Raw genomic sequence first — 15,628 nt, forward strand, 5'->3', positions numbered from 1 at the left:
AAAATAATCTCGACCGATAATTACTTTCAGACCCCATTTTCTCTATGGGTTGCTAGACAGCTTAGTCTACATTGCAGAGTCTGCAGACCTTCTTAATTGTAAACTGCTTTTGTAACCCAACAATCAGAATAGCTTGACTGTTCAGAGCCATGAGAGCATTACATGTACTCTACCTATTTATTTCTTACAGAGTTACAGTAGTTACATGGACCTGTACTTCCTTACTCTCAAAAGAGGATCATTTTGAAACAGTTAAATTGTTTACTTGGCTAAAAACCTCTATTTTTTCTTCTTCAGATCCCTAAAGTTTGATTAATATTTACAGATATTGGATTAAGAGGAGTAATAGTGTCTTATTCTATACCATTAGGAAAGAAAGAGAGACAGAGAGAGAGACAGAGAAAGAGAGAGAGAGACAGACAGAGAGGGGAGAAAGAGAGAGAAAGAAAGAAAGAAACACGACTTTTCTGTAGGATGCCAATTTATTGTATCCTATGTACTGTACATGTCGGCCTTCATATATTTCCCACTAGACCCAACTACTACATGCTGTACGATAGTGTAGTTATTTGATAATTAGCTTAGTAATTAGTATTAATGAATATTGGTACAGGACTTCATATCCTTGCAAATCTTCTTTCCTCGAAGATGAACAGATTTACAGATAAAGCAGTATTGACAGGAAAATTAGAAATCTTTCATCTTGTCTACTATTCATAAAGGAATATGTGTACATGTATGATAGTGGGACAGACATGTCTATTAATACGATACGGTGAGTGGGATGAATCGCTTGCCTTAAAATCATGAATATTCCATGATGAATTGAATGTTTAATGAAGATGAACGAGTAGCCCCTTGAATGCATGTTTGCTCACAAATACACTTCATTTACGGATCTGCGTATGGCTAGATGCCCCATTTGCACAAACACATACATGTAGGTACTATTTTCCATTGCAAGTAGAACAAGACTTTTAAATAGTTTGATTATTTATACAATACAAATCAAATTAACATGTTTTATTTTCAAAGTCTTGAATTTAGCACTTTAGCCTCAAAATGTCATCTTTCATGTCAAAAACACATGAACTGCCTGAACATAAATCTTAGTTGTTGCATTTTTTTCTTCATCACAGCGAATTAAAATACATGTATTAGCTGCCCTATAAATTGATATAACTATTATTGTCATTCTTGTTTATTTTGCAATGTCAAAATGACATCATTAAGTAAAAAATATTGTAGGTCTAATATATTTAATGAGATTATGCCACACATTTTCACTACACTGTAAGACCCCGTTCTCACTCACTTCGTTGGAGCGCTCTGGAGCGCTCTTACTAAGACCTGCTCCTCAGGAGCGGTTCTTAGGTGAGTGAGAACGCTCAAAGTGGTCCAGGAAGCGGACTTCTGGACCGCTCCAGAAGTCCACCTTCCGAGGTGGTCTTGAGGAGCGGGTCTTATTAAGAGCGCTCCAGAGCGCTCTAACGTGCAATGTGAACGGAAAGCGTACTTTGAACGGAAGTGACGTTCCGCGCGATGAGCGATCGGGCAGGCACTACACATGTATACGGGGCGCGTCGCGAACGGGACATCAGGTGACATAGGGTTTGGATTCCGCGCGCGAAAAAATTGACCCGCCTACCTGAGCTGCCATAGCAACAAGACCACTTTGACTCGTGGAGCGGTTTGAGCCATAAAAACTGCTCGGAGTGTGAACGCTCGCAAACCGTTCCTCAAGACCCGTTCCTCTGGAGCGGTCTGGAGCGGTCTAACTAAGACTACTTTCAAAGTGAGTGAGAACGGGGTCTAAGACATGTTTGATCATGAAAAGGAAAGAAAAAAAATGTTGTTGTATAATTCAAATCTTGAACTTTATGGTTGCTAAGTAGCATAGGGCACCCCCTCTTATAATTTGATTCTGTTGCAGTTTGTTCTTCATCTCGTGCAGCATTTATTAGCAAACCTTCTGCTGTTGTTAATCATTGAGTTCATTTACAAGGCACGAAGCATTAAAATTAATTCAAAGTGCGACACAAATTGCATGTACCGGTACATAAAAACCTGCTGTTCAAATATAATCACATTAAATACAAATAACCAGCAATGTCACAGGAATCGGTAAAGAAAAGTCTTGGCCTTGTATAATTGTTGCCAATTTAATGAAGGAAGGCTAATCAATTTTCCGGCAACGGTTCGCATCTTTGATGAATTTAGATATAAACAGTCTTTAATAGATGTTCACTCGCTAGATCAGTAACCAAAACTAGAAAGTAAAGTTGAAGATAAAGTTGAGAACTGATCATGCAATTTCATCGTGAAAGAAACTGTCTGGAGCCAATTGGAAAGACTGGTGATGTAGTGCATAAAATAGATGTACCTATGCTGTGAGGTTTTAGGAATTATCAACAACAACAAAATATTGCTGAAAATCACATGCACTGCTGAAAAGGATATACATGTATTGTGCTATAAATATTTGACACAATGACAAACATTGGACAAATATTTAATCCAAAACTTTCAGCTATTTCTTGTTATTTTGTTTAACGTGAAGGTACATGTATATGAAAGACAATCCTTTAAATACAGGGGAGATTTTTTAAATAATATTTTTCCAAACTGATTTACAAAGTATGAGAAAGCTCACAAATTATTTCCCATCTTCACCGGAACTCAACCTTCTCTTTCAACGTTTTGATTCTCGTTTCAGTTTACGCCTCGCCGTGGTTCATCCAGCCAAGGAGATACGTGGAGCTGGAGTGAGGGCGCTTCGCCACCTTGTACAGGATGAGACGACTGTACAGGCCATGCTGGCCCTGCATGTTGATCGTCTTCTCATGAGATCCCTGGACATATATCAGCGCAATGATGTGGAGAGGGTTCAAGCTCTCAGGTTTATCAGGAGGGTAGGTCAAAGACTTTTATGAGTGAAATGAATTCTTTATTTGTCTTCTGAGAGCCAGAAAGTGTTCAGTAAGGTAGCTCAGCAAAATATATAGCTGCACGAAAAGATGCGTACATGTATTTGTTAAAAACAATGATTTGTGGCATTGTGCTAGAGCCTTATTTGTAGGGCTTGGGACTGATAAGTATCTCTTCTACCTGGATTAGACTTTATTTAGATAATGTCATATCATTCCAACTATATTTAGAGATGCCAACTGTTCCGTTTTTGCCGTATTCGTTCCGTTTTTTCGCTCTCAATACGGCAGTACGTTTTTTGTATGTTTTGTTACGTTTTAAAAAAAATTAATTATTTTTTATTATTTTTTTTTTTATGACGTTTTTCTTAATTTCTGATCATGGGCTTTGTGTCGTAAGTGTATTATGCACCTACCTCTTCAAATGATGCACGCAGGATGGTGATGCGGGCCCCAAACTGCGCACATTGCGAACAACCCACGTGTAATCTATGCATGTCGCACTCCGATCCGGGTACGTATACGGGGTACTGCCAGGTTATTTAAGCTGCTCGATTGGGCGATATGTTAAGTTGAGAGATTTTTTCAAAAATACTGTTTTTTGCTCTTAAAAATACTTTTTTTTGTTGAAGAAGGTTGGCATCTCTGTATATTTGGACCAATATTACCCGCTGTTATGCCTTTTGAATTCCGAACAAGTCTTTTTAGACTGATACATTTTGCTAAGCTACCTGACATCTAGAGTTAATGACCTTCTGGCTCTCAACAGATGAATCATTGCATTCTAGTGTAGATGGACTGAAGAAAGGGAAATTACTCTTAACTGATACATGGTTATTACACCAAGGTTGAGACATATATTTATGTATTTACATTTAATCTCGGTTAAAAAAAACCTTTGTCTATAGAAGGACATTAGAAACCAGGCAGAGATTTGAACACTCAAGTTCTTGGTTGGTTGAAAGTCAAATGAACCACTATTCTGTGGCCCCCTAACATCACCAACTCCACTTAACATCTTATATGAGCATATAAGTACAGTAGTATACAATCTTCTTGGTTCTATAAAGGGCCAACATTTTTTTGGAAGTAAGTCGTCAAAATTGCTGCAGATTAAGCATGCTCCAGTTCTCAAAGGAATGCCTCAATATTTCCATTTAATTTACAATGTCATGTTCATCCACCCATCTCAGATTCTCGCCGTCGCCCCGGCCTTCTGCCCCATTTCGCTGGTTCATGTCTTGGTTGCTATTAGCAACAGCGACGACAAGGAACGGGATCGGATGAGGAATGCATGCGTGGCGACGCTTTGTGAACTTGGTGAGTACTGTAGGAACCAACTCTTTACTAGCCATGGTCAACTATTTAAAAGGAACATAAACTGGATTGCCATACTAGCCTTTTATCACACGTACATGTACAATGTCCATGTATGATTTTAAATGTGGCAGTGAAAGGTTTTGATCTTGGTTAGTATTGTAGGAATTGCCTCTTTACTAGCCGTGGTCAACAATATTAAAGGAACATAAACTGGATTGCCATACTAGTCTTTTATCACACATACAGTGTCCATGTAATGTGGCAGTGCAGGGTTTTGATCCATGGTTTGTATAGGGTATTATGTAATCTTGTTTTGCTAATGTCAAAAGAAATATTCTTACTCAATGAAGGGAAACCTGCAAATAAATGATATGTGCCAAGTGATTGTGCTAGAAAATATATGATATCTTTAGCTGATGAATGAACAAATGGGGATCATTAGGAAAGTATTTCTGACCCTATTATCAAATGAGAATTGTGTATTTGAGTGGGTCAGTGTCACTTCCAGGAAGCTTTCCTTTGTTCAATTCTTTACATCTGCTGGTTCATACAACACATCTATTGCATAATAAAACAATTTTAGAATCAATTTAAATCAGGTGCAATCAAATGCAATTAGATTACTGGAACCCGAGATAAGTGGTTAGAATCATATAGATGAAATAATAAATGGGTTTTGTTTACCAGATATTTTTAGTGGGCAAACTGTATTATAATGGGTACATAAAACCTTGCATAATATGTATTAATTTATTTTCTATGTATTATTTTATAGACAGGTATAATACAGTACTATGTAATGATAAATTTCTTCCTAATTAAAAAGGGCTGATATTATACATACGATGTGAATTAGCTAGAATTTGAACTGTAAACTTTCCAGGACAATTACTGATGCAGCATCAATGTACTGGTGGTGTTTTATAAGCAAAAATAGTGGTGGGCATATGATACGAAGAAAAGGATTAAAGAAATGTCAGTGAGTAGGTGTTTATGTCATCAGCATTCTATATCATGTGTTTATGGGGTAGCATAGTGGTTACCGTGAAAGGTCATTATGCTTATTGTTATGCCTGGAAAAGATATTGCATAAAAAGTGAATGATACTTCTTTTTTTTCTTTCTTTTTTTGTTACTTTGGTACATTTTTAATGTGTTTTCATTCTTGAAAAAATATGTCATTTTTTCTTGTTCATTCATGTGTCATCATCATCATCTTCATGACGAAACAGTATTGGCTGAATTCTCTAACAAAATCTTCACTCACAGTTGTGTTCTGTGGTTGTGATTATTTTACTACAGTTAATCAGCATGTAGTATGTTTGGTTATTACCTTCTTTTATGATAACAAACTATTCAAAAAAATTATAGTCATACATACATGTACAATTATGAATTGCTTTGTGTTCCCCTATATTGCCAAAGAGAGGTCACAAATGAAACCCAGTTTAGATTTAAGAAAGAGGCACTGCACTACATATTCCGCTTCATTTGGGGGTGACAATCGTATCGCAGACGACTGGTCACCCACTCAAAGTTTCCTGGTTTAGGAGACCCAGAGGAGGCGGTGGGTTGGGGAGACATCTAAATTTATCCTCACCGGTTTATTTTTAAGAGACTTCCTCAGATCAGGGCTAGCTGGCTAGCTGGCTGAATGAAAAAACTTGCCTGAATCACTCTCTATGATATATGCTAAGAAAGGTTCTTGTCCACATTGGTCAGGCCAAGTCTTATTAAAACTTTAATAGGTGGTGAAAAAACTTTAGATTGGATACAATTGAATGTGTTGCGAATACAAATATTGGGCAGTGCAAAGTATCATCAATTTTATCATGAAGTATGCTTGGATATTCCAGTAACCTAAGCTTTACATAATCTTAGAAAACGGAATTTATTTAAATTTTTAAGTTCACCAATGAAACCAAGTTTAGATTGAAGAAAGAGGCATTGCAATACAAATTCCTCTACATTTGGGGTGACAGTGACAGTCGTATCCCAGACGACTGGTCACCCACTCAAAGTTTCCTGATTTAGCCAACCTAGAGAAGGTTGTTGGTTGAGGGGGGGGGGGGCTGGAGAGACCTCTAAATTTATCCTCATTTGGCTTTTTTAAGAGACTTCCTCAGATCAGGGCTGGCTGGGTAAAAAAGGAAAAGACTTCCTGTCATATGCGTCGGTCAGGCTTAGTCTTATAATTATAAAAAAGATGGTAAGAAACTTGGTTTACATTAAATACAGTATGGTATGAATACTAGCAATGAAAGAAAGGCCTATCATAGTACAGACATCTGACTTCTTTATAATATTTAATGAGCATATTTGATATCTCCTTTCTTGAGAGCCAAAATAGAGTGAAATTTGTTCATGTAGTACCTGATGTAATGCCTTTCTGGCACCCAACAGATTAACTATAGGAGGATTAATTATTTTGGTTTTAAACTTATTTTGGTTATTTTGCAAGCCTGTCAATGTACATTTAGATCTAAATACAAGAATATAAAAAATGTTGAAAAAATAATTTTAAAGAGAATACTAACAAAAAGGAAAGCAATTCATAATTTTCTAGTAACCCTAAATATTCTTTAGCTAGTGCATGTACATGTGTAAAGGGAAAGCTGCTTTCATAAAGAATGGTTGAAAGACAGACTCACAGTACATGAAGATTTGATTTGTGTTCCCAGGACTAGAAAACTTCTCTATAACATGAACTTTGGGGTATGTTTTGAATGATGACTGCAACTGCTGCAGTGTAGAGCTATCAGTATGTGGTGCAATTAGTTAAATTAAGTGCCCTTCCTGCTATTACATTGCACATGCCTACTGTCTCTGAAATATGGCTGTGTGCCTGTGTTTGATTAGCGTGAACCAATTAGGATCAATTAAATCCAAAAGTGTATCGGTCTTACCTACTGGGTCGTTTCAATGTGATCAAAGGAGATGCATGTGCTCATGTCGTTCATGTATTTTCATGATGTGACTAAAGTTGATTAGAATCGAGGACAATTAATTGTGTCGTGTATGCTTTATATAGAATGTCGCTGGGTTCCCATCAAATTGTACTATGCATGGAGTTTTAAAGGAGAAGAAGAGAGAGAAAGAGAAAAGAAGAAAGAAAGAGAAATAGATAAAAGGAGAAGAGGAAAGATATCAATGGATAGGGAGAATGAGAGAGAGAGAGAGGAAGAGAGAGAGAGAGAGAGAGATATAATGAGAAATGAAGATATGGCAGGAGGGAGAAATTAAGAGAACATATAAAGAGACAGAGAGAGGAATGTAGAGCGAAAAAGATAGAGAAATTAAGAAAATAGTAATTTATTAATCATCTTACCGTACTTTACTTGTACATGTAGCTGTGTTGAATCCTGCTGCCTTTGCCCATGCTCGAGGACTCGGTGCCCTAGTGCGTAACATCTTAGACATGCAGCTACTGAGGATGAATGAAGCCGTCATGTTGACTGTTCTTCATCTACTCAACCACCCAGCAAGCAGAAGATTCATCAGATTCAAAGTCGATCTTGAGGTACTGTACATGTAGCTCTTTCACATTGGTTTTAAGACACATGCTCTAGCATCAATTGCTCTTTGGTTAATATCCAACACTCCAATCCTTGACGAAATACAAACCCTAACCCAAAACCCTAATCTTAAATGTAACGTATAAACCTTTTGCAAACCTATCCGTAACCCTTACCCTGTATCTTTGGCAAATTGTTGAACAGAAAATGTCTGAATGCGTTCACATCTGATCAATATTGGTTGATAAAAAATAGATATATTTCTTTAATATAAAGCTTTACAGAAGCATGATAATTGCTTGAGTTTTGACAATCATTTATTTATTCATTGGAGAGCTCAAATTATTTAGAGAAAATTAATATTACTAAATACTGTAGACTCACCAAAATGGTATCTGTCTCTCTTTCTTTCTGACATGAAGTAAATCATTTCTGTCTTGAGAATAATGATTCAATCGTTCTTTCTCTGACTTCTATTTTCCTGTTAACTTATAGCAAGTGATAGCTCCATTCACAGACTTCAACTACAGGCATACGGGCGACTCCTCAGAATCACAAGCCAGGTAAGATAACAATCTTTCATGAAAGAAATCAGACTTGGTGTAGGGCCTTAAAAAAAAGATGTTGTATTGCCCTTTGCAATCTTCCCCAAAATCTTGAAATCTAATCTAAAACAATGTAGGGTTAATGAATAACAAAAATTGGCTGGGCACTACAGGGCAATACAAAATCTTTTTTAAAGGCCTAGTTCATCTGCAGTTTGAGGTAATAGAAAAGGAGTTCAAGTAAAATTGGCTTTAATTCTTCCACCATGGAACAATAAGATTATGAAGGTTAGTCTTGAGTTTCGGTAATAGAATAAGATTTCAATAGAAATATATATGAATACATATGAATAGTTATAAGGAATCGGTTCATCTTCGTTCCTAAGAGTGATGAATTCATAACATTGTTGGTGTGAGGCAGTATCCCCTATTGTTTATATTGAATACCAAGTATCAGACGCTGCATTGTAACCCATCTCCATGTAAGGGAGCATTGCACCTGATCCTAGCCAGTACAACTAACCCCACATTCACAATACCAGAATTCATCGTTAAGCAATACGTGGTTATCCTTTTTCTAGTCGGAATGTCTTATAAAAAGTTCCTGTAATGAAATGTATGTTGGAACATCATTTTGAACAAAAACTAGATGTAAAATAGGGTTCTGTTCTAGTCTGTAAGTCAGGTCATACAAAATTTGCATAAGTGGGTGGGGCTTATTGAGAGTATACACTAATGATTGGTCAGCTGTCATGTCATATGACCTCTTCAGAAATGGTTTCTATTCTGTACGCTCTTGTTGATACTCGATGATTCCTTATGATGACGTATCTTTTTGTACAAGTTTTGTATAAATTTGCTGTAGTCTGAACAGACTATATAAAAATGGCAACACAGACGACCGACGACGTTCCTCTCCATACTTGTCAAGTAATCCCCCTTCTAAACACCTTGAATAATTGATGAGAGTTTTGTGAGGGCTGCCAAGCCTGTGGGAGATGTCAACCACATTGTCTCTGTCTGGGCCTGTCCTCATCAGCTCGATTTTGCCGAATAATCCGCTATTTTAACCATCACAATCGCAAATTATCTAGCTAATTTGCGTTTTCACCAGCCTGCAGTTGCAATTAGCGAGATTCTTTGGTCTAGTTTCCAAAATATCCCGTGATTTGGGAGATAGTGGGCTAATTTGCACCCACCCGAGCTAGTTTGTGATGAGCGTATCAGTCTGGTGGAAATGCAATTTTGAGCTTCGGGATAATATCGCGAGTCTGAAAATGGTGGGTTATTTGGCAAACTTGAGCTGATGAAAACAGGCCTTCTGTGTGGGTAGAAGCAGCTATGAAAGAGTGATGAGATCTGAGGGATAACAAGCAGTTCTTAGCCAACATACACACCTATCTCAGATTTGGTGACCAAAGAAAAAAACATTAAGTGGGTTGGTTGCTTAGAAGAGGGAAATATCATGTCTGCTGTTTTTTTTTCTTTTCAAGGCTGTGTTTTTTTCACGTATGCACAATCCCATTTATCAAAGAAAATTGTAAACATTTCCACCCACTCAATCTCTCTCATTCCCTCTATCTTTCTCTCTGTCTCCCCACCCCTTCTGTCTCTCTTTCTCTTTTTCTTCCCCTCTAACTCAGCTCGTCTCTCTTTCTCTCCGTCTCTCCCTCCTTCCCTCATTCTCTTTTTCTCTGTGTCTCTGTCTGTCTGTTTTTTTGATATATATACCTCAGCATTCTTCTCTGAATAAATTTCTGTGTCTTCTGTTTTATTCTAATTTTTACCTTTTGATTTCTGTGATGTGACTGCCATGTAGTTTAATTGTTCACATAATCAATAATAGTTTCTTACAAATTTGATTAGACAAAACAATTAAATATCTTTGTAAATGTTTTGTTATTTCTATCTGTTTTGCCTTTGTAGTGAGAAAGAGGGTTTATATCAAGCTAGCAGGATGGCTATCGTGACTCTGCTAAGATCATGGCCTGGTAAGTACACTCACTCAATCCTCCATCTTATTAACCCTATCACTTCAGCAGAAGGTCATAATCACTCAAATTGGCAACTCTTATTAAAAAATCAAATCTGGTTCATGCACATAGATTGATGTCAAATTGTAGAGTTTTATATCATGGAACTCTGTCTGTATCAAGATTAATAACAATGTGAAGATTATTGGACCCGATCTGTGATACAAGTATAAAACCTTGATGGTAACGAAAGGGTGAAAGGATGGTTAATACTTGGGAATGAATTGGTCAGCTCTTCCTTTTCTAGTTGACTTTAATTTTTCCACTCACTGATTAGAATTTCATAATGCAGGAGACTACTGTATGAACAATGCATGTAGAATTTAGCAAGCATATTAAGTAGACAGGGACTTCTAAAAGATCCATAAATACAAACAATTAGATATTGTATTTTCATTATTACCTCATGCACAAAGGCTGGCTAGTTGTAAAGAAAGTTTGGAAAGGGGGATTGGGGCGAATGATATAGTGGATTAATACTATAGAGAAAGAAAGCTGAATGTTTTCATTCATGGATTTCAAATGTTATAAAGTTTAACACTTGCCTATCTAGTGTGCTCTCACTAGCAAGGATTATGTTTAATCTGAACCCAATACAAGTAGCTGTATATAACTATAGGCAAGGTCAAATAGTCATAGGGAATCTCATTAGTAACAGCACACATGATTAGTAATCATCGCTATGAATGGATTAAATCTTTGCAGAGAGAGAGAGAGAGAGAGAATGAGAGAGAGAGAGAGGGGTAAGAGGGAGAGAGAGAAAGAGAGAGGGGCTTTTGTACATGTAGGTGGAGACAAAATAAAGAAAGATGTGCAAAATACTAAAGGGGAGGAGAGGGAGAGAAAGGTGGAGAAAGACCTGGAGGGGGAGAGAAATATGCATACAGTACAATGTAACTTATTATGCAATAAGAAAGAAGAAGAGGCTAATAATGACGGGGATAGTCTTATCGTTTTTGCTTCATCTGTTTGGAGCAGTAAGGCATTATATCCCCGTTTTAAATGGGATGAGTTAATGCCTTCCTTGCTCTGAGCAGACGAGTTTGTGGTCTTCTATTCATATCCCACGTCTTGTCTTGTGACGTGCGTCTTGTGATGAGGCCTGGTGACGCAACCTGGGCACGTTTCCTTTCCACCGCTCCGTCCGACAAAGCTTAGTGGAGACGGTTGCTATGCACAATGATGTTGTCAATAAAGCATGGTTGCAGTCTTGTGACCATACTTCCTCATGTTGCATGTGACTAGTGTGGAAAGGATTGTAAAGTATCCTTCCTGTAATGTTCAGTTTGTCTACAATTTCAAAAAGAAAAGGAAAAATAGTAGATAGCAAGGCTGCTTAGAGTGCATGGAGCTAAAAATGGAGCAGTCCTTCTTCTGAACATCAAAGCAAAAGTACTTGACTTGCAGGATTTACATAATGATTCTTATATCTAGGATGTCCTGGATTATATCCTGGATGGGGAGGGAGGGGCACAGGTAATAGGTAATATATTCTTTTTAGATCCCTAATAAGCAACAAGGAAACACATTATTGTATTTACCTGAGGTATTATTATGTTTCAATTTCAATTTCAATTTATTCATGTTTCTAACAAAACATTACAAATCAATTATAAGCATTTAAAACAGAGGGGTCCACTAAAAAGCTATGCTTGTACAAGTGTGAACACCTCTAAAATCTTTAACAAGTACAAAAGGGGGTTCTCAAGTAACTCATGTGTGGTTAGATCGGGGGGGGGCCTCAAATTTTGTCATTGATGAGGATGTTTTCCCTATAAAAAGGGCCCCTTGATTAAAAGAGACATTTAAAGGTGTACCTTAATACATGTATGTACTCTTTATCAAAGGCCTTTCTGCTGGAAAACTGTGGTAGAACATGATGGAAAAGGGACATTGATCTAAGGAATCAAGCTTGTACCTGTAAGCCTTGTTGAGTGCGGTTCTCTAAAGGGGGATATCCCTTTAATTTGTTTGTTTGTTTTTGGTGTGAGTCAGTGTCATTGGGTTGTTTTCAAGTAGCCAGGCAGAGTGATAGTTTCCTGAGCATTTAAGGAAATGATTAATCTAGGGTGCCATTCTTGGCCAGAGAGCCCCCTCCCGTCTCTGCAGTAAAGCCCCCCCCCCCCCCCTCCTCCTCCCGTTCACTCTGTTCCACTCAATATGACACAATACTGTCTGTAGGGTTCTTCTTCTTCTGTTAATCTTCAAAGGGCTGTGCAGCCTATCACAAAGATCTTTACATGTAGGAATATTACCAGTTGTCTATGTAGGCACACTAAACATCAGATTTACACCCTACTCATTGCGAGAAGTGTAGCGTAATGACGTGCATGGGATGTGACTCTCTAACACACAGGGCCTCCATTTAAAGTTCTGTTCCATGAACAGTGCTTTCCCCTGAACCCGATCCTGCATCGAGAACAGGGGGGAGGGGCGTACTTACACATAATGCAGCGACATTTATTTTTGCAAGTTTGTCTGCTCAGTGCGGTACTCCAAACTGGTGCATGACGAAAGTCATGAGCGCGAGATGATGATCTAATTGCGCCACACTGCTTCATGCCATTGTGTTACGTAATAAGCTGGTTGTTCTGTCTCTGTGTAATATAGACGGTCACCTCATCATTGGTTGTTTTTTGTTTGGAAAGAGTGAAAAGATTTCAGAGCTAACAGCATTCCAGGGATTCCTTCCTACCGGTACCCATGCCACACCTGGGTGGAGAGTGGCATATATGTAGATTAGTGTTGTAAATTGGCTGGATGGATGTACAGTACATAGTTTTTAAGATCTTCATGTACATGCACATTTATTAGCTTGCATATACACTAGAAACATTATAAATACTTTCTCACCTTTTTTTTTCTTTTACAAAATTGCAGCATAGGAGTCAAATAATGAATTATCTCTACCAAAGTCAAATGAAGTAGTTATAACAAGAAATTTATTTTTAGAAAACAACACTGACTAATGATAAAAACATGTTGTAAAGTGGCAAGCCCGATGAAGGTTGTCTCCAAGGGCCAACAAATATCAATGATCAAAGATAAATATACAAAAATTAGATCACATGTACTAAAGCCATGTTCATGTGATGTAATGCATGAGTAATAAGAGTCACTCTAAAACAGACCCCGTGTTCGGCCAAGAATAGAACAGCCCTCGACAACGTTTCTAAAATAAGCTGGTCATATAATGTGTCATTCATTCACTGTTGGCCAGTGTCAGTAACAGCTGTTCTAAGAAAAGACACGGCACATGCCGCAAGCAACGGGTTGGATTTCATCTCTCATGGTTTAATACTCGTACGAATACACACAGGTCTCACTGAAATTTGAGTTTCTATTTCACTTTTTAATGTGATTATGAAAGCATTGTAAAACCAGAATCTTTGTTTGACCTTTGCTCACAACAGACTGCAGGGCCCTTTTTCAATAAAACTTGTTATCAATAACAAGTTACAATAACTATTATAAGCTTCTGAATTCCTTGCATTTGATTGGCTGAGAGCAATTTTGTCATAGAAGTTTAATATTTGTTATTGCTAACAAGTTTTATGAAACAGGGCCCAGGTTCTTTGAAAGTAAAGGTTCTATTTAACTTTCAGACTTGAAAATAAATGCAGTAGTTTATTAGAAAATGTAGTACTAATTTAAAGACATTTGTCTTAGACTGTAAAAGGAAATTGAAAATCTCTAGATTTTCAAACAATTGATCAATATTTAGGAAGGAACAATTTCATTTTCATTTTCAATATGAAAAATAGGATTCATACATCAATACAAATAATAACCTATAAAACTGTATTAGTGACAAGAGGGTATATTTTTTTTAATTCATACTGTTGTCACCAGCCAATAACTATTTGGACTGATATTTGTTTTAAACTTATATTTTAAAACATTAAAGAGTCCCTATAGAAGAAGTTTCAGATTTGAATTGGCCACTGATATGTTGCATGCATTTATATACTGGTATGTACTTTGTATGAAGTAACGTGCAATAGAATCTGAGCTAAAGTTTAAAACAACACACACTGTAATCACTGAATAATGCATAACATTCACCTTCTAAGGCACTGGGGCAATTAAAACATGGACATTAACCTCGTTATCGGTCAAATCTCACATGTACATGTATTCTATATTTAGTTTCTCAGGGTCTGTATCCTCTTTCATATCTCCTGGTTTATTTGATATATAATTATATCGGTACCGGTATGTTTATTTATATCTACAGTGTGTACGTGTGTTTATTTTTATCTCTCTATCTCTTCTTCATTGAAAACATTTTGTTTGCTTCTTCTTTATCCTGTTCAGCCTTTTCATAAAGATTTAATTGTACAAGGTTCCAAATCAAATATTAGCTGGGAGTGCTTATATGCATTACAATGTACTTATAAGAATATTTGCAGCTTGTGCAAGATTTATGCATGATTTAACTTATACATTTATGTAGGCCTACATGTATATGGTGTTAAGAGTCAGCAATGAAATTTGGAAGCAAATTGCCAAGAGTATTCTTAATGTAGAAGACACTTGTCTTTCTTTAATATAGAATTAGCCTAGATATCTCTGAATAGTGTAAACAAACCCATGTAGAGTGATGGCCATGAAGTAGCAACGCTGCAATGCCCCTGATCACTCTAAATTATGCATTAGCCTATATCCCTATACCTCTGAATAGTGTGAACATGCTTGTATAGTATGATGACCATGCACGATCATTATGCTGCACTGCCCTTGATCACGCTAAATTATAAGTTAGCCTATACCTCTGAGTAGTGTGAACTCACCCAGATAGAGTGATGACCATGTATGAAATAGTATTATGCTACACTGCCCTTGATCATGCTAAGTTGAACATAAGTCTATTAACTCTGAAGAGTGTTAACACACCCATATAGTATGATGAACATGCAGCGGCATTATACCTGCACTGCCCTTGATTACTCTAAATTATAAAGTAGCCTGTACCTCTGAATAGTGTGAACACATCCATATCATATGATGACCATGCAGAAGCATTATGCCGCACTACCCTTGATCAAGCTAAGTTAAAAACATCCTCTGTATGATATGATTCACTATGACAACAAGGCCAGTCTGCTTCACATGTTGGCATCCATCACCAGCATAGTAGTTAGTATTGGTCAGCTTACCATGATAATGGGTATCCAGTTTACAATAGTAGTAGTTGTATAAATGTAACAATACCATGATCTATAAAGAGGTCAAGAGGGGCAAAATATGTTAATTTAGAGTGATATAGTTGTAGGAAGCTGAGACAAA

At 37.1% G+C, this 15,628-nt stretch overlaps 1 protein-coding gene across 1 annotated transcript in view; it reads left to right on the forward strand.

The window, feature by feature from the left end:
• Positions 1 to 15,628, forward strand: part of LOC591989 (rapamycin-insensitive companion of mTOR) — a 60,381-nt gene that overhangs the window by 22,629 nt on the left and 22,124 nt on the right. Inside the window, exons 5-9 of the mRNA XM_030995632.1 lie at positions 2,717 to 2,912; positions 4,121 to 4,247; positions 7,597 to 7,766; positions 8,257 to 8,324; positions 10,233 to 10,297. Coding sequence (XP_030851492.1) covers positions 2,717 to 2,912; positions 4,121 to 4,247; positions 7,597 to 7,766; positions 8,257 to 8,324; positions 10,233 to 10,297 — 626 coding nt within the window. The remainder of the gene's footprint in view (positions 1 to 2,716; positions 2,913 to 4,120; positions 4,248 to 7,596; positions 7,767 to 8,256; positions 8,325 to 10,232; positions 10,298 to 15,628) is intronic.

Source organism: Strongylocentrotus purpuratus, unplaced genomic scaffold (assembly GCF_000002235.5).
Source record: "Strongylocentrotus purpuratus isolate Spur 01 unplaced genomic scaffold, Spur_5.0 spur5_scaffold_3, whole genome shotgun sequence".
Lineage (NCBI taxonomy): Eukaryota > Metazoa > Echinodermata > Echinoidea > Camarodonta > Strongylocentrotidae > Strongylocentrotus > Strongylocentrotus purpuratus.